Source organism: Kryptolebias marmoratus, linkage group LG5 (assembly GCF_001649575.2).
Source record: "Kryptolebias marmoratus isolate JLee-2015 linkage group LG5, ASM164957v2, whole genome shotgun sequence".
In the NCBI taxonomy this organism is placed as follows: domain Eukaryota; kingdom Metazoa; phylum Chordata; class Actinopteri; order Cyprinodontiformes; family Rivulidae; genus Kryptolebias; species Kryptolebias marmoratus.
Window position 1 is genome coordinate 11,486,220 of NC_051434.1, and position 22,360 is coordinate 11,508,579.

General features: G+C 44.2%; 4 protein-coding genes across 4 annotated transcripts; 3 read left to right on the plus strand and 1 right to left on the minus strand.

Moving 5' to 3' along the window:
• The first annotated feature begins 433 nt into the window (after positions 1-433).
• Positions 434-3,889, plus strand: fabp3 (fatty acid binding protein 3, muscle and heart). Its single transcript, XM_017423697.3, has 4 exons — positions 434-634; positions 2,163-2,335; positions 3,443-3,544; positions 3,638-3,889. The coding sequence occupies exons 1-4, from the start codon at positions 562-564 to the stop codon at positions 3,689-3,691; spliced, it is 402 nt and encodes a 133-aa protein (XP_017279186.1). The 5' UTR covers positions 434-561; the 3' UTR covers positions 3,692-3,889.
• A 64-nt stretch (positions 3,890-3,953) lies between these two features.
• Positions 3,954-10,006, minus strand: zcchc17 (zinc finger, CCHC domain containing 17). The gene is made up of 8 exons (XM_017423664.3): positions 9,881-10,006; positions 8,960-8,996; positions 8,704-8,869; positions 7,860-7,960; positions 7,668-7,759; positions 7,494-7,594; positions 7,260-7,402; positions 3,954-6,982 (listed from the first exon to the last, which is right to left on the minus strand). Exons 3-8 carry the CDS (start codon positions 8,840-8,842, stop codon positions 6,821-6,823), a joined length of 738 nt encoding a protein of 245 aa, XP_017279153.1. The 5' UTR covers positions 8,843-8,869; positions 8,960-8,996; positions 9,881-10,006; the 3' UTR covers positions 3,954-6,820.
• On the plus strand, positions 10,000-14,585 carry snrnp40 (small nuclear ribonucleoprotein 40 (U5)). Its single transcript, XM_017423654.3, has 10 exons — positions 10,000-10,245; positions 10,845-10,974; positions 11,066-11,159; positions 11,245-11,410; positions 11,495-11,617; positions 11,713-11,833; positions 11,928-12,010; positions 12,188-12,249; positions 14,114-14,217; positions 14,379-14,585. The coding sequence occupies exons 1-10, from the start codon at positions 10,135-10,137 to the stop codon at positions 14,426-14,428; spliced, it is 1,044 nt and encodes a 347-aa protein (XP_017279143.1). The 5' UTR covers positions 10,000-10,134; the 3' UTR covers positions 14,429-14,585.
• Positions 14,586-15,863: 1,278 nt separating this feature from the next.
• Positions 15,864-22,275, plus strand: nkain1 (sodium/potassium transporting ATPase interacting 1). Its single transcript, XM_017423676.3, has 8 exons — positions 15,864-16,286; positions 16,622-16,998; positions 17,679-17,816; positions 18,213-18,293; positions 18,376-18,573; positions 18,680-18,740; positions 19,798-19,879; positions 20,773-22,275. Exons 2-8 carry the CDS (start codon positions 16,945-16,947, stop codon positions 20,780-20,782), a joined length of 624 nt encoding a protein of 207 aa, XP_017279165.1. The 5' UTR covers positions 15,864-16,286; positions 16,622-16,944; the 3' UTR covers positions 20,783-22,275.
• Positions 22,276-22,360: the final 85 nt, after the last annotated feature.

The window sequence follows — 22,360 nt, forward strand, 5'->3', positions numbered from 1 at the left end:
TCGTAGCTACGATAGTGGAATACACAGAATAAGATGGATCTGAGAAGACGAGTAGTGAGGAGAGAAGAGCTTCAAGGCTCAGAAAAATGGACTGCTGCTCCTCTCTGACAGCAGGGCCTCCTCCATCTCTCTCCTTCAAGCCTTTTATTCTCAGAGTTTGAGTTTCTCTCCTGTTGATTCAGACCCACAGACACCTAGACGGCGCTACATGAATGTTTTAGAGGAAAGAAAGCTGCAGATGCAGAAAAAAGACAAATTCAAATGTGCTTTTTTTGCATGTTAGTCATCCAGGCAAACTGCACATGCTCTGCCTCTCTCCACCCGCCCTCCTCCACCCATGCACAGGCTGATGACATCACGAACAGCCGGTGTACATCCAGCCAGTAGGGTTGCAGGAAGGCCTTGTGGTGCTGACTAAAAACTCTCTCTCTCTCTGCCCGTCTTCCTTCTCCTCTCTCATTCTGACGCTCTTCTGCTTTACTGCTGCTGCTGCTCACACACACACACCCTCACACACACACACCCAGGCTCCTGCCCTCATTTTTCTGCATCGCTGCAAACATGGTCGAGGCTTTCGTTGGCACATGGAACCTGAAGCAGAGCGACAACTTTGATGAGTACATGAAAGAGCTGGGTAAGAACGATTTCATTTTAACATGTATTTACAGTGGGCGGGAGCATGTGCGCATGCGGGTGTAACAGGAGAGGATGCAGTGGTGTGGGCCGGCGCTGCTGCATGTGAGCACATGTGGTAATAATGAAGAAAGACAGAGGCTTAAACCGCTTCAATGGTGGAGGGTGGAGGTAGGGTTTTTGTATTTTTTTAAATGGAAGCAAAGCAAATAAAGATGGGAGCAAAATAGAGAATTTAGAAAAAAGGAGATTTAAGAGTGGGTGTGTGGAAAGAGAGACAGGGGGAGAAAAGAAATGGGCCAGAGAAGATGCAAACTGGAGGGGGAGGAGGAGAAAAGAAAAAGGGAAGAATGATAGACCACATGGTCCGAGCTGGAAGAGAAGGAGGAGCTCTGCTGTAGAGTAGGAAAGAAAACCCCTACTGTGAAAGAGCCTGAATGACCAACATCTGCCTTTCACACACACACACACACATTGTTGTGTGAGTGACCTTCCTGAAAGCCGCTCATTGTTTGAAGCCGTGGGAGGGGGTTGAATATTTAAACGAAGCAGATAACCGTGAAGTTAACTTGAAGGAGAACGTGGCTCACACACTCGCTGGCCTTCGGTGTGTGATAGGGACAGGTGCCGTGGGGCTCGCAGCTGTCTGACTTCACGCGTGACAGAAAGATTCATGGGCCCTCGACGCTGGAGCCCGAACACCATCGACCTGTCTGACCCGGTTGCCGCGGAAACCAGGGGCCCTCCGACGTCTTGAAGCCCAGCACCATGTTCGACGAGGCCTCTGCAGCCGTGCACGTCCGCTTCGGCGTACCTGTTCCTAATTGTGCAGAACAGGTTCTGCGCTTTGAAGGGAAAGGGCATGAGTCACTATTGCCCAATAAACTGAACGGCCCTGATCCCTTAAACACACACTCACATACACACAGCTCTGTGATCCTGAACGTGAGTAACCATTTGCACTCCCGCATGCTCAGACAGGTCAGCGGGACTCGGCAGGCCTGATTGCAGGCTAATGCAGATTTACAGATTCTGTCAGCTGAAGACGCCCGGAGAGCAAATCTACAGCTTCTGTGCCCACCTTGTATAAACAGATCCCACAAAATTATCTTTACACCAAGAGCTCCAGAGATCTACCAAAGGTTCAAACAACTAATAGAAATTCTCTCCAACAGAATCATTTAAACGACTTTTCCTGTTTGCACGCTCTTGAGATATCTCACCATCGTCTCATTCAAAACCAAATTTTGGCTCGACTTTCAGTTTAACAGATTTGGGGTGAAGCTAATATTAAACACATCATTCGTAGCACATTAATTCTCTCACTTGGTTTCACCAGTACCATCAGTATTTCTCAAAGCAGTTGTAAATAAATAAATAATCTAAGGAAAGCCCCTTCAGGCGTGGGTCATGCTCAGTGTTTGTTCGTTTGCTGATCATCTGCTTTGAGAGACCGCAGCTTCCTGGATCTACCAGCCAATCTGCAATAATTACCCCGTGATAATTGCCCATGTGTCCTCTTTGTGCAGGTGTGGGCTTTGCCACCCGTAAAGTGGGCAACATGACTAAGCCCACCACCATCATATCCGTGGACGGCGATAAGGTGACCCTGAAGACCCAGAGCTCTTTCAAGAGCACAGAGATGAACTTCAAACTGGGAGAGGAGTTTGACGAGGTCACCGCCGACGACAGGAAGGTTAAGGTGAGGGTTCCCACGCGAAGCCTTCATTTTCATCTACAGGCTCTAGGATAATGTTGGACTTCCTGTCATGCATGCGGTGGTGGAGCTCAGTTTCAGATGCATTGTCCAAAATGTTATTTGAAACTCCTGTTTCATAGAAATACCTGAGAGCTTTTAGTTCTCCCAGTTTGGGGATCTGCTTCAGATAAAGCGTGCTTCGAAGGCATTCTTGCTCTGAAGCTTGCAAGTACCTCCAGATGTTGCTTTACTGCTTCCAGAAGCTGGACTCTTAGGGTGGAGGACGTTAAAGAGACAGATGATAGGACTCAGACAGAGAATAAACTGCAGAGCAGGAGAATGAGCCAGTATAAGATCATTATAATTTTCTGCGAATCATGCAAAGCTAAACTGTAAGGTCCCAGCACAAAAGCGTGGAGCTGTCAGTAATTAGTCTAATGAGTAGCAGATCCCCTTCAAGCAGTTTTGATTGGAGATAGCACTTCTGGTAAAAGCTCCATGCCTGAAACTCAAAACGAAAAAAATCACCGGACGTACGGCAAGATCAGCCACAGACATGATGGGTGGTGAGTCACGCCGTTGGGGGGTGAAGGTTGTTGTTCTTGTAAAAGTAGAAACAGGTCAAGTTCAGGTCAAAAAGTTCAACAATCAGGTCAAAAAAAAAAACCAACAAAACAGACCAGCTAACGTAGCTCATGGCTTGAATAACCAAATTAGCTCTAATTTTAAGGTTAAAACATTTTTCAGTTTAGTAAAGCTAGAACAGAGTTGTAAAAGTAACATTTCAGTGGGATGGAGAAGGATGAAACCCACTCATAAAATATATATTTTAGCGTAGCTCGGCTAATGTAGGCTAATCTACAGTCAGAGCTTTTTTTTAAGTGATTGGGAACACATTTCCCGCTTTTAAACTCCCTGATTGGTTAACGTTCTTTATATTTTCATTTTAATCATATTGGTTGCTCTTCAGTTAAAGTGTTACAAGTTCGAAGCAAGTTTTCTTGAGGAAGACTTTTGTTGTTGTTGTCGTGGGAGGAGTGACTCAATCTGCAGCTTTTTCTAAAAAATTTTAATTTTGCTTAACTTTGACTGTGTCTCTCCTACATAAAGTCCATAGTGACGATAGAGGACGGGAAGATGATTCACAAACAGAAATGGGACGACAAAGAGACAACTTTGATGAGGGAAGTCGATGGAAACAAGCTCCTGCTGGTGAGTTTCTGAAAACGCGTGACCCGACGTCTGTTTGACGAACGCTTGTCCTGTTTTGTTTTTTTCTTAACTTTATCTTTCTTCCTGCTGCAGACACTGACAATCGGAACCATTACGTCTAAGCGTCACTACGAGAAGGCAGAATAAAATCCAACATGGGGTCCCAACCACATCAGCTGAAGGCCCAGAACTCCTTAACACCACCCAAACCCAAAACTAAATCTTTGTAAGGCTGCTGATTACTCTGTCTGACTTTTCAGTATTAATGTTACTGTCTTCTTTTTGTTTTTCCTTTTCCTCTAAGAAACACTGAATAAATTCCAATCATTTATTGTTCTTTTTTTTGTTAAAAAAATAAATAAAACTCCGTATCTTTTTTTTTTTTTTTTTTTTTTTTTTTTTGATAATGCTTGTGGTAAAATGTATTGTGCATGGTGCTTGAAACAGCCTTGGAAAGTTAATGTTTTTCCTGTTGAGATCTGAAACAATAGAAATAAAAGTGTCCACACTGACAAACTGGTTTTTATTATGATTGAAAACTTTACAGCTTCATCAGCCACCCTGAAGCCAAACAGAAATATAGAAACACACACACATATTTATATATTCACTGCAGACAGAAAAGGTTTCATTCAGGGACCTTCAGCTCAACGTTATCATTACTTTAACGACTGTGGGCAGCCTGATATTGCTCCATTATGAGGCATCGTTAGTTTTACCTCGGTGTGACCACTGTTTCCATCACAAGAGGCTCCAGTGAAGTTAATTATAGCTCCTCAACCACTTCTGTTTGTGTGCACATACCAGTCCGTGTGTTTCATGAAAGCGTGCATGTGCGGCGGGGGGCGCTCTTATCTCCTCCACTTATGAATCGGGTGAGTGCTAAATTTGTATCCCCCCCATGGCTGCCGTGTCATGTGCTGGAGACCCGCTGCCAACTGGACGTAGGGTGAAGGGGCGAAAGGGCACCTCCTAAAGTTACCTCCCGTTCCTTTTCTGCACGTTCTGTTCAGGGTCACGATGGAGCTGGGGTCTCAGGGAACCTGGACGGAGACACACGGGGCAATAACCCTGCATGTTTGTTAAACCCCCCCACCCCTCGACACGTTGGACCAAGACTGACCTGCCAGAAGCCATCAGTGAGCCAGAGGATGCATTTTCAGGGATATCTGAACAATCTTATCTGCAAAAATGGTTGAGTTTGATTAAACTAGTTGGTTTTCTGACACAAACCAGACATTTGGGCACTCATGTTTTAGATTTTAAATCACAGGGTTTGGATTTACCATTCAAAAATCTGTATATTATTTTATTTATTCATATATTAATCAGGTTTGAGGCCTGTTTTTAATTATTTTATAGATGTAACATTGACTTCTGTCTCAGTTTCAGGTGTTCAGTGTCTGATTTGAAGTTAATTTGATAAACTAAGTTAACCAAATAACATTTTCTTTTTAATCAAATTTGTGTAAAATGTTTTCTCCTGGAGGAGGAAGATGTTTCCACCAGGATCAACAGCTTCAGCGCTCAAACGCAGCTCGAGTCAACGTCACCAAACCTATATTTCCATCTCTAAACTTTCCTTTTCTTAAAGTTTTTCTCCCTGCCAACGGCTCACGTGATCTGCTTCAAACTTTCGCCGGACTTGAAACTTTCGTTTTCAACTCTTCACAGTCGTGTGAAACAAAAACTGAAGATTCAGCAGCTTCTAAATGATGAATAGTTGGTTTTTTTGTCTTCTTCCAAAAACTTAAAGTGGTCACACCTACCAAAAATATATACTTTGGTTAAAAAAAGTTGAACAAACTAGAAGAAAACGAGCTGTTATTTGTGCTTGTTTTAAATTAAAGACAGACTTGTGTAAATTTAGACGCTTCTTCCTCCAGTCCAGACCGAGCTCCTCCACGTACGCCCTGCTTCCTTGTTAATAAATAAGTCCAACAAAACCCGGTTCGTGTTGACACAGAGATTGTTAGCAGCTGCAATAAAAGATTTATCATTAATCTGTGCGCCTAAAATGTTCCTCCAGACACGGTTTTGTCAAGAAACAAACCTTGATGTCGTCATGTTTTAGATGCATTGAGTGCTTGTTTCATTTTATTCACTTCAACTTAAGAAGCTTCAATTTATATCTAAAAAATTGAAATAAAATTTCCTAAAATCGATTGATTTTTGTTTAAAGATGAAACCGAAGGCGCATGCTTTCAGCAAACTCAAAGAATTGTGTTGTGAACAGACACAGGTTTGGTTAAGAAGGACAAAATAAACTTTTGTTGGCTGCTGTTAAAGGTGTAACCCGATAATAATGTGCAGAAATGGGCGCCGCTGTTCCGTTTTAGATCCACGTGGTGCAAACGAGAGAACAAAGACTGATGATGAACGACGGAGATTCGAGTCAACGCCTGCTGCCATCCGAAAATAATCTATCAATCTCACAAGCTGAATCTTGAAACTGGGTCAGTGCAGCGAAAACACGACCCAGAAAGCCCTCAAACGATTTTATCTGGAACTGACTGTGGTCGGCCTGTCATACAAGCTGAACATAATGAGGAAAAAACAAAACGTAAGTCAGGCAAAAAATGTGAAAACATTAACCAAATCGGATCTCAGGATTTTTTTTTGTCTTTTCACTCCTTAAGCGCATTTTATCAGCACCATTATGACTTCAAGGTCCTTGAACAGAGACACCAGGAGGTGTTTGTTTACCTTTACTGATAAAACCAGCTTTAATGAAGTTAACAGCTGACACGCAGAACGAGCCGCTACCCAAAAACACACACATGTCAGGACAGAGACGTGGCGTAAAACCTCAGGATGTCACTGCGCCGTCAGGATCCTGTTGTGCTACGTCGACCTTCTGTTTCCTTTGTGGGTGTGTTTCAGCCTCACTTCACCACCTCCTGTCTGCTTCATGGAAACCTGATCGCTGTAAGCTGTGTGCGCATCTCAAACGGGGTCGCCACGTGCCGCCGTGTAACATTTGATTACGCAGGAAGTGAACATCCTCTCGCTGCGAGGGAGCCCGAGGGTACTTCAGGACAAGCGGGAAAAGGCCTTTTTTTTTGTTTGTTTTAGGTGATTTTAGGTGGCGTTTTCACCTGAAATGCTCAAATATCTGCTTGAGAAAATGGCGAGAGTAAGAAACTTAAATAGATTAAGGTTTCTTTAATTAGTTATTTATGAATAATAATGAAAAGAAACGTCTGGAAGTCTGAAACTGTTTCTCTGTTTTCTGCAGTGTCTGACTGTAGGCATGCGTCTGGTTTTGTGGCTGTCTCAGCTGCGTTTGTGTAATTTCTCCTTCTTCTTCTTCTTGTCCTGTCTCTCGACGCTGCTGCTGTGGCGTCTCCTCTTGGATTTGCATTCCCCGCTGCTGCTGTCGCTCCCCGACTCGTCATGCTCCCTCTTTTTCTTCTCCTTCTTCTTCATTTTCTTCTCCTGGAGCACAAGAGCGGAATAGAGATATAGAGGTTACTGCTCCGCGACGCAGCAGGAGAAACCCAAACCAAGATGAGGTGGACAGACAGCTGACAGCAGTTTCACTACCTCAAAATCAAATCGTTAAATCAGCAGAAAAATCGTGTTTTCAAACGTTCTTGTGAAACTGCAGCTACACACATGTATGGTCACACCAGCGGTTAGACAATTAAGCTGAGAATGAACGAAAAAAAAGGTAGTGAGAGCCAAGCAGGTTTGTTTAGGCTGACGTTTTCACCTTCTTCTTCTTTTTCTTGTCTGCATCTTGCTGTGGTGCTGCTGTGGAGGTCTGCTGTCGCTGTTGAGGCTCTTCATCGTCCTCTTCAGGCACCAGAGCGTACTGAGAGCCCGGAGCGGAGAAGCAGTCCTTCGTGAAGTGACCTGAAGGAGAGGAGTGTTCATAAAACCTGCTGCACAAACATTAATTGAATCCGTCCGCTCTTTCAGGATTCGAAACGCGCTGGAGTCGCACCTTTGCAGCCGCACTTCGAGCACGTCGTGTTGAGAACGGCCTCCAGTGTGATTCTGTTGCTGCCTTGATCTCGGAAACTCTTCCTCCTCCTCGCATCCTGCCTGCAAACACACACATATATCGACACACTTTCCTGCAAACAAACACATGCAGACACAAACTGAAAGGCCTTACTCTGCCTGAACATTGTTTGGGTCCAGGTCCCGCCCCGTCCCCTGATTGACAGCTTTCATTGAGAACGACATCTTCACCTTGTCTCCCTGGATCTGAGAGACAGCGAGGAGAGCTGTCATCTGTCTGCACCGACGACAGAGTCAAAAGCCACGCCGCCTGTGTGTGTGTGTGTGTGTGTGTTTAGGTTCTTACATCTCGCCCGATCACTTTGATCCACACTTGCTCCCCGACATCCACGATCTCAGAGGCGTTTTCGACCCTGGTGGCGGACATCTCGCTCACGTGTACCAAACCTGTGTACGTGAAGGGTTACAGGTGGATTTAGCGCAAAAATGATAAGCAACAAAAACAAAGAAGGGGTTCGACAGACACAAACATCTCTGTTCTGCTGAGGAGGAAGATTTGAAGATTAAAACATTCTCTTAATTATAAAATTAAAAGTTATGCTTTTTCATCTTATTCACTCAGTCCTTCTTTTAACATCCAATTTATAAAAACATTGCTCAGTTCTGCCCTCTAGTGGAGAAAAATATTGTGCTAAAGTCACTATTAAAAACCTTCAACAAAGAATAAATAAAAATAGATAATCTGTTAAACCAGCGGCGTCTAATCCTGGTCCTGGAGAGACACCGTCCTGCATATCTCAGGTGTCTCTCTGCTTTGACACACCTGATTTGAATAACAGGCTTCTGCAGAACTTGAAGACCTGCTGAAGAGCAGAGAAACAGCTAAAACATGCAGGACGGTGTCCCTCCAGGACCAGGACTGGACACCACTGTGTTAAACAAAATATCCTTTTCACACACTTTACGCTCCCATCTCTTCTTCTACTACAAAATATATTGACGTTGATATTAAAATGGTTCTAAAGTTCATTTATTTATATAACTGTTGGGCTTCTTATTGTTAATGTGCATTCCTTTGAAGATTCATTTTCCTTTACTTTCCACCAGCATTTAATTTCACCAGGCTTGCTTCCAGGACCTTCGTTTTTTTCCTCCTCGTCACCAAAACGAGCTCTTAACCTTTTACTGACCTTCCTTCTTGTAACCGGGCAGACGGACGAAGGCGCCGTAGGTTTGCACAGAGACCACCTCTCCCTTGGCGATGCTGTAGAGCGGCGGCAGGCCGTCCAGGCCAGCCGGTTCTCGACTCGACCCGTCACGACTAGACATCGTCTCAACGGGTGTTTGTCGGAGTATCTGGTGGACGGAGGATTAAACGCATCTCGTATTTGCAGCATCAATAAAACAGAAGAAAGTGACAAAAAAGGCCAGAATACTGTAACATACCTTTTGGGTTTTGTGTAAAGTAACAGGATAAATTCGGCTGAAAAAAAAAGCAGGAAATTGTTTTTAACCTTATTTCAGGTATTTGCATTTAGAAAAAGGACAATGAAGGTGCTCCAACAGGCTGTTTAATATTTTCTAACAAATCTGGAGTGTAAAGTGTAAAAAAACCAACATATTTTCCCAAAGTTATGATTAATATCAGTCAGTGTGTAAAAGGAAATATCACACTGAGGTTAGTCAATTTTAACATTTATGGATGATTAAAGTTATATTTTAGATAAAACGGGGTGTTTTTGCATTTTTGAGCGTTGCCGTATAAAATTATGTAAATACAGAGTTTTACACTTTAAGGCTGCTTTAACATTGACTAATAAAAATAAAAGTTATCTCTGTGTTTGTTAAAAAGCAGGATTTGTAACATCACAAACAATAATGGACTGATTTACGTACTTATTTCTTAATTTTAAAGCACATACATATAAGATTTTAAAAATCCAGATTTAAATAAGTAAAAAGAACCTCTACAGTATGTAGAAGAGTTTTAGCTAAAATTATTTGCATTTTATTAAAAAGCAGCTTGAAATTTTACATTAGCATCGGCTATTTTCGGTTTCTGTAGCCTCACAGACACATTCATCGCTTTTCTATGTTGCTGTCCTTATGAGACTCGTAGTGTATTATTGCAGGTAAAATACAAAACAATAAACAGAACAAAAACAAATGAATTACACTTCACGGCGTCTGCAACATAAGGAGGAGCTGCAAAGATTCAGCTACCGATATTTACAAAACTGTTTGTTTTTTTACGTATTTAACCTGTTAGATGTAAAAAAATAATACATAGAAAAGCCCGATCTTTCGGACCAAAAGGACAGACTTTACGAAATACAGTTCGAAATCTGAAAAACAGTATTTTATTACCTCCTTATGTAGCGACTGAGCTGCAGTTGTTTTACTTCCGGGGTAGAAAACGCAGAAGAGAGAAGCAGCCAATCACCGCAGCCGGTGCAGGTTTCAACCAATCAGATGCCTCGGGACAAGCGGAAGTGTTTCCGGCTGTCTTCTTTGTTGGTGCTGCATTCCTCGGACGTAGCTTTTCGTCGACTTTCATTCATTTTGGCAGCTGGAGCTCCGTTTTTGCTCGTTTCGGCCGCTTCCTGCTGACCTCTGCCGCGATGATCGAGCCCATGAAAAGACCCGGAGACATGGCGGTGGTCGCTTCCGCCTTGAAGCGACCCCGGATGGAGCTGGTGGCGGCGGCTCAGTCTCAGCAACTCGTGGCCTCGGTTAGTTCGTTGGGAGGACTGCTCCTTTATTTCACTGTAAAAAATGACATTTCTACCATACTGCAGATGGCTGCTTACATCCAGTGGAGCTGTGTTTTTCAGAAAACTTTATGTCTTTATGACCTGGGTTTCTGAACTCCTTTAGATAAAAAAACAGGTTGAGACACAAAATTATACAGATCAGAAACTTGGATTTAATGACTACAGTCAGGTCAAAATATGATTGAAACAGGGATATTTATGTGCATGTAAGCACTCTTTTTGAAGCTTTACAAAACCATCAAAAACATCTATTGAGGTCTTTTATAAAATCTTTTCTTTGCCATAGTTTATCCAACAAACACTGAACATGTTCCGATGATAGTCCAAAATGTATTTGTATTGTTTTTTTTCTTGGCACATAAGCTGGTTAGAAGTAATACCGATCAAGGAGGGAGGAAATTACCTCTGAAATGGAGGAGACAGAAACAAATTGTTAGATCAGTGTTTTAAACTTAATAATCCCTAACAAGATAAAATAAATGTCTCCAATGGCTGTTTTAATGATCTCTTTGGTGTAGTCATAATAACGATGCAGGGCGACTCTGTCGTTCCCTCAGGGGCCTCCTCGGACCTCCAGCCTCCAAGCTCCCATCATGTTGATGTGTGGCCACGAGGGCGAGGTCTACTGCTGCAAGTTTCACCCCAACGGAGCCACGTTGGCCTCCTCGGGATTCGACAGGCTCATACGTAAGCTGTTATCTCGGTTTGACTCCTGCCACCGTTAGGCGAATCTCTTGTCGAGGTTTGTTCTTGACTCTGCTGTGTTTCCCTGCCACAGTGTTGTGGAACGTGTACGGAGACTGCGAGAACTACGCCACTCTGAAGGGTCACAGCGGAGCCGTGATGGAGCTGCATTACAACACGGATGGCAGGTGTGTGGAAAAAAAAAAAAAAAGCGTTTCTTGTTTTGCTCGCGGAAGAGGGCGATGAGTTGTGATTCGTTTCTGTGCGTTGCAGCCTGTTGTTCTCAGCCAGCACAGACAAGACCGTTGGCGTGTGGGACAGCGAGACAGGTGAGAGGGTCAAGCGTCTGAAGGGCCACACCTCCTTTGTCAACACCTGCTACCCGGCTCGCCGAGGGCCCCAACTGGTCTGCACGGGCAGCGATGATGGGACGATCAAGGTGAGGCCTTGTTAAAATAAATATCCCCGTGTTTTAGTTTGAAGTTTTTTTTTTCCCCATGTTTTATTTTTGCTTGGACCGCAGCTGTGGGACATTCGCAAGAAGGCGGCCGTCCACACTTTCCAGAACACCTACCAGGTCCTGGCCGTGACGTTTAATGACACCAGCGATCAGATTCTGTCTGGAGGAATCGACAACGACATCAAGGTACTGAGCTCCTGGATGAACAGGAGGCCGGGTGGGTTCGAGTCCCCGTGTGCTCTATGTGTTAACGCCGGTCTGAAACCTCTCGTGTCGCTCAGGTGTGGGACCTGCGGCAGAACAAGCTGATCTACAACATGCACGGCCACGGCGACTCGGTGACCGGACTCAGCCTGAGCTCCGAGGGCTCGTACCTTCTGTCCAACTCCATGGACAACACGGGTAGAGTTGGCTTTTTTTTTTCTTCTGTAGCTCGCAACGCCGAGCGATGCGTGGCCTGGGACGTTTTCGTGAAACCTTTCTGTGTCCCCCGCAGTGCGGATTTGGGACGTGCGGCCGTTTGCGCCCAAGGAGAGATGCGTGAAGATTTTCCAAGGCAACGTTCACAACTTTGAAAAGGTATGATGATCATTCAAATGACAGATGGCCCTTATACTGTATATCTGTAATAACTCGGACAGTGTTATAGTATTTTAACTTTTAGCTGTGGTAACTTTTGATCTTATCGAAACGTGGCTCACAAATGAGACCCCTTCCTGCCGACGAAGTCCGTAACGTCTGATCCTGTCTGTTCAGAACTTGCTGAGGTGCTCCTGGTCCACCGATGGCAGTAAAATAGCTGCAGGCTCAGCCGACAGGTGAGAAACAAACACACCAACTTAAGCTTTTTACAGTTTCTACCCTTTCACCCTGTTGCCTCTTGCCTCAGAGACTTAAAACCTGGAAACAGATGTTTGTTTAAATGTTTTTTTTGGGGGGGGGTTGACTGTGCGGATACATTTACAGATGCATATTTTTCCGTGAGTTAATTTGTTTTTGGCACTTTGAACTCGACCACCGGGGTGTGGGATCTGCTAACGTCCAACTCTGGAGGCAACATCTTCTAAGGAGTTCAGATATTTTAAAACTGTTTTAAAAATTGTCAAAATATCAGCTGGAAAAAACAAATCTCACTCTGTTGATTTTTTTTTTGGTGTGCTTACAAATACTTTTTTGGATTTGATAAGAAGGATTTATTTCTATTTTTATAAATGTAACGTTTAATTTGTTGTGCAATGGGCTCGTTTTGGCGTATCCCGTCTCCCGTTTGAAACATGTGACACGTGGCGTCTGAAGAACGTCCGTCATTTTTTTGTCAGCATGTGATGTTGATTAATTTAACCCATTATCGTAAACGCAGAGAGATGAGCTTCTACCTTCAGCTGCCGATGAGGGGACGAGCTGAAGGGGTTTCACTTCTGTGTGAAGGAATTCTCTTCGTTGATTGATTTTTATTTTAAGCTTTATAGCGAGGTGATATTTTTACTTCAGTAACCGTGTTTGTTTTTAAAAGCAGTGGCTGTAATTATGAGTCGCGAAAAATTCATGGACAGGGATAAAAAAAGACACTGCGGACAGGAAATACAAACATACAAAGGAATTCGGATACGTTGAGTTAACGAGGCGATAAAAGAGGGCTCTCGTGGTCGGACTGTGGAGACTTTTCAGAAGAGATCTGAATCTGAAAACAGCAGCTGGTCTGCAGGACTCGGAGCGCTGATAGGAGGTTTTCACTGATAAAAGTTCAAAGAGTTGGATGAAGAGAGAAGATGACCGTCTTTTAGTTAAACTGGTGCACCAAGAAGTGATCGTTGAGCTTTCGTGAAAAGGTTACAAACGGTTAATATGTTACCTGCTGCAGATAGAGCCTTGATTAAAGTCAGTCTGGAGTTTAATCCTGACCAGATTGACAAGCTGATGGCGAGTCAGAGCGGAGCCAGGACCCGCCTGCGTTCCATATTTACTTCAGAGCGTCCTGCAGGGCTTCTGTGGAAACATATTTAAACACCAGGACATCAAAATGGTCATCTGGACCCTCCTCTTTTGATTGACGCCTCTTTTGACCAATCAGGTCGATATATGAGCCCTCCACAGCCAATCATATTACAACTTTATCACTGAAATCCTAGTTACCAGAACAATAAATAGGACTGCACTGCCAAAAAATGTAAATTGTTACCTTTACAGAGACGCCAAGCATTTGCCTGTACTCCAAGTGAGTCAAGAGCAGCATCTGATTCATTTTAGGTGTGCTTTTTTCAAGCGTTATATGCATTTTGGGGGTGAGAGTAAATATTTTGTCATATTTCATTGAAACGCTGCTTTATAAACCGTTACATTTGCATCCTAATAACTGTTCATAACCTTTCCCACAGAACCCCGTTACATAGTTGGTATTTAAAGTATTTTTCTGACGCATCTAAACAGTTCTGCTACAATAATCAAGCTGTCTGGAGACAACAGACTGAAAAGGGGTTTATTATTATTGTTAAATTTAATGAGCTGTAAAATGTAATGTCAAGGGTTTTTTTAGTCATTCCGGGAACACAACCTTCAAGTTTTGGTCTGATGTGATTGAAATAAATCCAGTAATCGCAACGTTTCTTTTATTTCTGCTTTGCGTAACACTCTTTTATTATTTTTATCATTATTATTAATAACCGCTCCGTGTGCGTTTGGCAGATTTGTGTACATCTGGGACACCACGTCACGTCGAATCCTGTACAAGCTGCCGGGTCACGCTGGCTCCGTTAACGAGGTGGTCTTCCACCCAGAGGAGTCTGTCGGTGAGTGTCAGACGGCTTTCACTCGTTCGTTACGAGGTTAGCAGGGGATCTACGGAGCACCAAGGAGGCTCCAAACGCAAGAAGGCTGTTAATTTGGTTGATTTGTTTGTGTTAAAAACAGTGTAATGATTTTTTTTTTCCCCCCTCTCGGCTCTTTACAGTGCTTTCTGCCTCCAGTGATAAACGTCTGTATATGGGAGAAATTCAATAAGGTGTGTGTGTGTGTGCAACTGTGTGTGTGTGTCCTGCTCTGGAAGAGAGTTCAGAGTCTTCGGCTTGTCTCAGAACCTCAGGATGACGTTTAAGATCGTCCAGAACCGCCTCTTTTTTTTTTAATCAGATTTTTTAAAAATAAACTTCAGATTTCTGTAAAAACATCTTGTGGTTTTATTTTGTCAGAACTTTAAACTGGAAAGAATTCCTCTGACGTCACTGCGTCTTTAAACAGCTGGTAAAATAAGTCACAAAGATTTATAAATGTGATAATAATTTACTCTCTTTTTTCCCTAAATGACAAGCTGGACAGTTCAGGACAATATTAGATGTTATTTTCAAAGGTTGGTCAGATTCTTGGCTTTTTCTCCAGCCTTGCAGATTTGATTTAAACACAGTAAAGCCTTTTTTTTTTTGTTTGTTTTGTTCCCTGCACAACTTGGCTCTGAAAATGATCTCGCAGCTTTTCCTTAATCGAGTCGTTTTCCAATAAACCTTTTTTATACGATCCTTGGGAGAATAAGTGGTGAACACTTCTCAAAAATGCCCTAAACTCTGTTGAAAATTTTCTTTCCCCTGTTGCACAAAATCAATTCATTACTGAGCCTTTAAATGTGCATTTACCTAAAAATCTGTACTAAACTGTACAACGTTTAAGTTCACTTCAGTTTTTGTTTTGCTTTCAAGGAGTCGAACTTTATGATTTGTTTTTAAGTTGTCCTCATCGATGGTTCTTTGGGTGTTTCTGAAGGTCTTTACAGGTATTTTATATTGCTTTTTTTTAACCAGTTCTTGTACCTGACCTTGACGGATCATTGTTCAGTGTGTGTTTAAATGGTAAGACGTGTCAAACCTGCAGATAAACAGGATCTGAAAGTAAAACATCAACAAAGCTTCATCTTCGCTGCAGTGATTTCTAACCTTTTAGCTTCAAACCCACAATATCCCAGCAACACAGACAACGTAAACAAGCTGTTTTCAGGTACTTGCTCTCTTGTTGCTAAAACAAATTAGTTTTTTCTTTCAAGTTGTGCCATTTTTGGATGTTTTTTCAAAGATTTGTCTGAAGAAAACTGGACTAAACTATATTTATGGCAGGCTGCTAGTGACAAAACCTGAAGATTTCATTTAAAATTGTTCTTTTTACTAAGTTGTCGAGTTCAGACACAACACTGTGGATCCTCCCTTGGGTTTAAGAGCCTTTTTATATTTGAATGAGTCATTTTTTAGTGTTAAAGTGGCTTTTAACAAACAGAAAAACAATAAAATGACTTCTGAAAGCCTGGGGGAAAATAACTGCTTAATGCCACTTTACAAAATAACATTAAAAACTCATGGTTCTGAAAGCAAAATATAAAGAAATCTATATGTAAATTAATTTATTAGGATTCCTGAGACAACCTGGGATCGAACCCGCAACCTCAGGATTTGGAGACCGTCCAGGATTTTCCATCGTTTCAAGGCGGTTATTGGCAGATATTAGTGTTTTCTGACCTAACACGTCATTTTATCAGGCAGAAACGAACCGAGGCTTTTAATTGTACCGCCCGTGGGTAACCGCAGCCCGCACTCTTCCTCCCTAAAAATAAACGGTCATTTTCGCCGCTCTTCCCTCGCTAGCTCTGCCGTTCTTTCGAAACGCCTCGTGCGGCCGCTGCTGCTGCTCCTAGCTAGCTGGCTTGCGCGCGCGCGGATCTGCAGAATCCACGCAGCTCCTCCTCGAGGGGGTCGCGGTGACTGCGCGAGCCCCCCTTCCCCCCGCCCTCTCCTCCCACTCGGCACCGATTGTTGACAAAAGACGCCCGCGAGACGGAGCGGAGGAGGCCGGAGAGAGAGAGACACAGAGCCCGGTACTGGTGAGCGGTTCTGTCCGATAACTTTTTTTTGTTTTTTCTCCGTCTTCGCCCGAGGAGGAGAGCGGGAACGGGACGACGGTTGAGGAGGGGGGCACGCGCGGAGTCAGTTGGAGCTGCTTTGTGTCCGCGGCGGGGCTGTAGCCGACCGTTAGCCGTGGAGCCGCTGCGGGGGTCGGTGTCTCCCTGCCTCCTCCTCCTTCTCCTTCTCCTCTTCCTCCTCCTCCCCCCGTGTGATCCGGTATCATATGATGCTCGGTTCTGTCTGTAGCCCCGGGCGCGTTGTGACAGCTTTCCGTCTCTCTTTGTGCCTTTGTGTGTCCCCTCTCCCTCCGAAGGTGTGGCCGAGGTGATTCGGGAGTTCGCAGCAGGCCGGCGTGAAGCGGACCCGCTCCTCCTCCTCCTCTTCCTCCTCCTCCTTCCTCTTCCTCCTCCTCACCGCGGCTCGAATTTAGCAACAAAAAGCAGGAGGCCACCATGGGTCAGCCGCTGTGAGCAGTGCTGCTGGAGGAGACGGCGGCGGCGGCGGCGGCGGCCCTGTGCAGGTCTGTTCACCCGGGAATGGTGTGAGCTGAGGCGGGCAGGCAGTCTGGATCTGACCGGGGACTCGTCGTTTCCCCGGAGCCTCCGCGGCTCCAAGCCGCGACCCGAGCCCTCCAAAATGGGGAAGTGCGACGGGAGGTGCACGCTGTTAGTGATATGTTCACTGCAGTTGGTAAGTGTGTTTGTGTGTGTCTGTGTGGGAAGATATAATTAGAGCAGCATGCTTCAGACACACAATGCAACCAGACATTTTTGTCCAGCCTGTCTTTGAGCTGCAGCTGTTAGGGGTGCCATGCCACATTACCAGGCGAGCTGGTGTGTGTGTGTGTGCTTTGGTTTCAAGGTGGTCTGTTACGCTCCTATAGCCCCCCACTCTGTGGAAAAACAGGAGGATATTTAACACAAGCTTGCCCCGGTCTCTCCATCCTGAAGTTCAGGCAGATTTCCCTGCTCTTGGAGGATGTAATAAATGTGTAATGAGAGTCCTTGTGTTGTGATGCAGGCCTGCACAGCAGCCATGTGAGCTGCAGTTATCGGCCCTTTTGTCTGCAGGGATGATGAGTTGTTGTGCAGCGGAGGGATTTGGCCTGTAGATTCTCATTAGTTTGGGGGGAGCTTTTTTTTTTAGGGGGGTGGTGGTGGTGGTGCTCCTCTTTTTACACTCACTGGACTGGCTGGCGCTCCAGGCAGTTGCCATGGAAACAACTGCGGCAGCCCTGTGTCTGTGTGTCCCCTGTCACTGTGTGTGTGTGTGTCTGTGTGTGCGTGATACCTTGACTAAGTTTGTGTTTGAGCCCCCTCTCTTATATTTATTTTATTTTTATTTATTTATGACGTGTTTGTCTTCTCCAGGTGGCGGCCCTCCAGAGGCAAGTGTTCGATTTCCTGGGCTACCAGTGGGCGCCCATCCTTGCCAACTTCCTGCACATCATGGCCGTCATCCTGGGCATGTTTGGCACTGTGCAGTTTCGATTCAGATACCTCATTTTTGTGAGTGCTGCTCGTCGGTTTCGACTGGATTTGTTGATTGCGTGTATCCGTCTGTTAGCAAAACATCTCACAAACCACCGTCCGGATTTTAAATAAAACTTGCAGAATGTACGCCTTACAGCTGGAGTCTGTCCAAATCAAAATGGCTGCTGCAGCTATGCGACCGAAGCCAGCTTAGAAATGTCTATAACTTGGTCAGTTTTACAGATATTGAGCTAAAATTTGATGCAGTGGTAGCTGCGAGTCATTCACAACGCCCTCTCTGAGATCGAACAGGACTTTGTTTTCAAGGTTTGACTGAAACAGTCTCATCTTTGTCATTTCTCCGTCTGAAACTCTGGGATGAAAGGCGGCGGGTGATATGCGTCTTTAACTTTGTGTTTTTGTTTCTGACAGTATGCAGTATGGCTGGTCCTCTGGGTGGGATGGAACTCCTTCATTATTTGTTTCTACCTGGAAGTTGGAAACTTGTCTCAGGTAAGTCGTTGGCTCGATTCAGAGACGGGGTCGACTGACGATGCAGCCGTAAAACTAATCCTCACTCTGTGTGTGTGTTCAGGACAGAGACTTTCTCATGACTTTCAACACGTCCCTCCATCGCTCGTGGTGGATGGAGCACGGCCCCGGTTGCCTGGTGACGCCGGTGCTGGACTCCCGGATGGCCCCCGACGACCACCACGTCATCACTGTGTCCGGGTGCCTCCTTGACTACCAGTGCATCGAGGTGCTGAGTTCGGCCATTCAGATCCTTCTGGCCGTACGTACTGAACTCTCGGGGCGTTCTGTCGTTGAAACATCAGTCCGACGCTCGCGAGTCGGCAGCGACTTTGCTCTGCTTTTGACCAGTCTGTTTTCTCCGGCAGCTCTTCGGCTTCGTGTACGCCTGCTACGTAAGCAAAGTCTTCCAGGACGACGAGGACAGCTGTGAGTACCTTTGTCTTCCCCTGTCGAGCTTACGGTTTTGCTTGTCCGGTCGCTGTCGATGCTTTGCAGTGCGAGGGGCGTTAGCTTGTTGTTTTCCTCTCGCGTGAGTCACGCTCGGAGGTATCAGAGGATTCCCTCTGGGCGATCTGAGCTCTCCGTCTGCGAGGAGCATGACGTGTGCGCAGAATACTCTCGCCCCGGCCGCGTGCGTCCATCTGTCGGCGGTGCCATCTGCGTGTCTGACGGGCCTCTTGGCGGTGTTTGATTCTCGCTCGGTGGAAGACACGGAAGGACTTGAGGACGTCATGTGTCCGATTCGTCATGCAAAGAACACATGCTTTGTCTCTGAATAGTTTTCTGTTTTATTAGTGGCATTAAAAATAGAGCTGCGGAGCCTCCACAACAGTAGCATTGATATTCCCACACGCTCAAACAAATGCTTTGATCAGAGGCCAATCTTTCCTTGAAGGAATGCATATCGCCCGCCGCCTTTCATGCCGAAGATTCAGACAAACATCCTCTTATGCTGAGAAGTGACAGAGTTGAACGGGGAAAAAAATAGGTGGGAGATTTTGACGCAAACTGTCAAATATAAAACATTTTATTTCAAAGAAACCAACTTACTGCTGTTATTAAGGAAACTCAGCACTAATGGGTCATTTCTAACAGCTTATTGACTGACGCAGGATTGCAAACAAATACATTTGCAATAAATAATTAATGGCTAATATATGTTTTTTTCTTTTCCTTGGGATAGTTGGAAAATAAGACTAATGTTCTGAAGTCGAGAGGGTTGTAGGAGAGCAGGATCTTTGGAAAAGTGATAAAAATCAGAGGAAAACATTCAGCATCTCCAGTGATTTGATTGATTTTCTTTATCAGTAAATGTGTTTTTGAAGTCGGCTAATAAAGGTAGTTATAATTTCTGCAGATTTTTATGGTTTTTAAGGTGGATGATACACTTTGATGGCTCGTTAAGCTAGAATTTAAAATAAAAAGTTTAAAATAAAGTGGAATAACATCATCTCTGTTTTGTTTTTTTCTTTTCTTTTCGAAGTCGATTTCATCGGTGGGTTTGACTCGTACGGCTACCAGCCCCCTCAGAAGTCCTCTCATCTGCAGCTACAGCCTCTTTACACGTGAGTCACATGGATAACGACACTTCTCTTTTTTTTAAAAAGGATGCTCCGGCCTTTTCACGCTACGAAGGCGGGACTCTTAAGAGCCATTTTAGTCCGATTCAAGCTGCGGTAATTGGGATCGTCTGACTTCCTTACCACCTCAAGTTTTTGGAGCTTTTTGTCTGTTTTGGATGATAATTGTGAGGCCGAGCTCCTCAGTTCACTCCTATCCTTGCCGCTGTTGGATGGAAAAGCACCTGCCGAGATGAAAAGCCAAAGAAAAGCTTCTGGTGCCTTAATTGGTAGATTTATGGGTAATTATTTTGCTCTCATGTTCGCACTAAAAGCTTAAGGGGCGTCCCAAATCTTTTACTGATGGGGGGGTAAAAGTAAAAAACTGGACTGTCAGGGTCTAAAAGTAGAAACACTTAAAGGGGAAACACTTAAATAAACACGTTACTAACATTAGCAAAGAAACCCTCAACTGAAGGTCATTTTTAATAATAATTTACACCAAAATGAACACGTGAGATTTAATTTAAGGTTTTTTTAAAGCATTACATTTGGTGCTGTCTTCCTTAATATATATTTATTATAGCAAAGCTGGCCAGCGTTTCGTAGAGTGATGAAAATCTGTACAAAATAAAAAACAAAACACGCTCTGTTTGTTTATGTAAAGGAATTTGCGACAACTGGTGGCACAAGGCTTTCTGTGTCCTATGACACATTTTAATCACTACCTGTTAAAACTTCAAATTAAGAGATAAAACCTCACGTATTATAGAACTTTTTTAACTTTAAGGAGTAAAATGAGCAGATCCACGCTTTATGTGTGCGGCTTACTGCAACATAGATGTCTAATAAAATAATAAAATCCCTCTGATGTTGTGGATTTTTCTTTTCTGTCTCAGGGCTGGATAAGTGTTGGTGGCGCCCCCTTGTGGTCAAACCTGATGGTGTCACTGTGGATGGAAAGAAGCGGCAGGTCGCCCCGATCACTCTCACTATCTCTGTGTAACAGTTTACCTGAGGAGCGGACTTTTAACCCCACCCAGAGGAGGAGACGGATGTGTGTGTGTGTGTGTGTGTGTGTCAGTAGGAAATACAGCCCTGAAAAGAATGTACAGAGCTCAGGGAAGAACCAGCATGATGAGGGAGGCGCAAGAGATGTGAAGAACAGGAGACGTCCGTCAGATCACAGGAGAAACCGTTCACTAAACTGCCAGCTCGTAACACTTCATCCAGTGTGTGTGCGTGTAGGTGTGACTGCGCAACTCCAAGCTGGTGCTTTGTGGTTGCACCCTGGACTCTTACCACTTTGTGCCCCTGTGATTATTATTTTTTTAATTTTAGTTTTTGTTTTGTTTGGTGGGCGTCGCTCCGTGTGTACCTGTTGTCGTTTTAGATTGTGGTGATGTCAAACTAGAGCAGTCTAACAGCTTCCTCTTCCCAAAGCCGTCCTTCTTTTCACGCCACAGCCGAGCCTCGTCGGGGGAATCATTTTTACTCCACTTTCAATAAGAAGACCGTCACAAGGTTTATTCGTCTTTCAGTTGTTCAGTTGTTTCAGGCTTTTTTTCCGTTAACATTCAGAACTAAATCAGCCGTCGCTGTTTTGTTTGTCGAACCAAAGTAAACTTTAAGTTAATTTAGACTTCTACAAGTATTAAAGGTTGCCTGCAGATTTGATTAAAAAATAAACAAATACTTGTTTTTTTTCTATCAAGTTATTTTTTGTGCATGTTTTGTGTTTTCCTGTTGATAGTTTTGGCCTCTTGGTGACAAATAAGAGCATATTAGTGTGTTTCTTTGATCACAAGGATTTAGCACAAAGGTAAAACTCGTTTTTTTTTTTTGTTTGTTTTGCCACATTTGGACAGTGATATCCTCTTTGCCCTGGCTCGAAAGAAGCCAGACGGCCTGCACCAGGTCCGGTTGTGTCGATTGGAGACGCAGGCGGCTTTGGGAAGAAGTATTAGTGTGTCTAAAGGGGTGGGGTGGGGGGCGTAGTGGGGAAACTGTGCATGTAAATAACCAGCCAATGATTGTTTTGTTGGTTCCATTTACAAAAAAAGATGGGGTGGGGGGTTGCATTAGAGGGTTGGGTTGGGGCAACTGGCTTCCCGTCATAGCATCACTTCGTACCTGTTTCCCTTCTTCTCTCTTTTTGGATTCCCTCATGCCGCCTTGTTTTTTTTTTCGCCAGAAACGTCCTCCTAGCGTGTCACTCACCACATAAATGCTTGTGGCTCATTCAGCAATCCTCATCAGAACATTAAGGAGGCTTTGGGGGGTGGAGGGGGGTCTTGATGTGCATTAAATAAAAACAGAAAGGTGGAACGAGGGAGACGGGTATGAAGTGCAGCCGATAAAGGTGAAGTTTGAAATAATAAAAACACACTTTCTACATTAAATGGGACTTCTGTCGTCATCTGCAGACATTTATCTCAGCGGGTGTCTAAAGGGTCAGTGAACTGATGGCTTTGATTCATTGTATTT

Bases quoted from the DNA above. Each gene is read 5' to 3' on its own strand.
- fabp3 (XM_017423697.3), top strand. From the start codon at position 562: ATGGTCGAGGCTTTCGTTGGCACATGGAACCTGAAGCAGAGCGACAAC. The intron at 635-2,162 runs GTAAGAACGATT...CTCTTTGTGCAG, and splicing joins TGAGTACATGAAAGAGCTGG to GTGTGGGCTTTGCCACCCGT. The intron at 2,336-3,442 runs GTGAGGGTTCCC...TCCTACATAAAG, and splicing joins CCGACGACAGGAAGGTTAAG to TCCATAGTGACGATAGAGGA.
- zcchc17 (XM_017423664.3), bottom strand. From the start codon at position 8,842: ATGTCTAGTCGTGACGGGTCGAGTCGAGAACCGGCTGGCCTGGACGGC. The intron at 7,961-8,703 runs GTCAGTAAAAGG...TCACGTACACAG, and splicing joins GCCCGGTTACAAGAAGGAAG to GTTTGGTACACGTGAGCGAG. The intron at 7,595-7,667 runs GTAAGGCCTTTC...GTGTGTTTGCAG, and splicing joins CCAAACAATGTTCAGGCAGA to GCAGGATGCGAGGAGGAGGA.
- snrnp40 (XM_017423654.3), top strand. From the start codon at position 10,135: ATGATCGAGCCCATGAAAAGACCCGGAGACATGGCGGTGGTCGCTTCC. The intron at 11,618-11,712 runs GTACTGAGCTCC...CGTGTCGCTCAG, and splicing joins GAATCGACAACGACATCAAG to GTGTGGGACCTGCGGCAGAA. The intron at 12,011-12,187 runs GTATGATGATCA...CTGTCTGTTCAG, and splicing joins ACGTTCACAACTTTGAAAAG to AACTTGCTGAGGTGCTCCTG.
- nkain1 (XM_017423676.3), top strand. From the start codon at position 16,945: ATGGGGAAGTGCGACGGGAGGTGCACGCTGTTAGTGATATGTTCACTG. The intron at 17,817-18,212 runs GTGAGTGCTGCT...TGTTTCTGACAG, and splicing joins GATTCAGATACCTCATTTTT to TATGCAGTATGGCTGGTCCT. The intron at 18,294-18,375 runs GTAAGTCGTTGG...GTGTGTGTTCAG, and splicing joins AAGTTGGAAACTTGTCTCAG to GACAGAGACTTTCTCATGAC.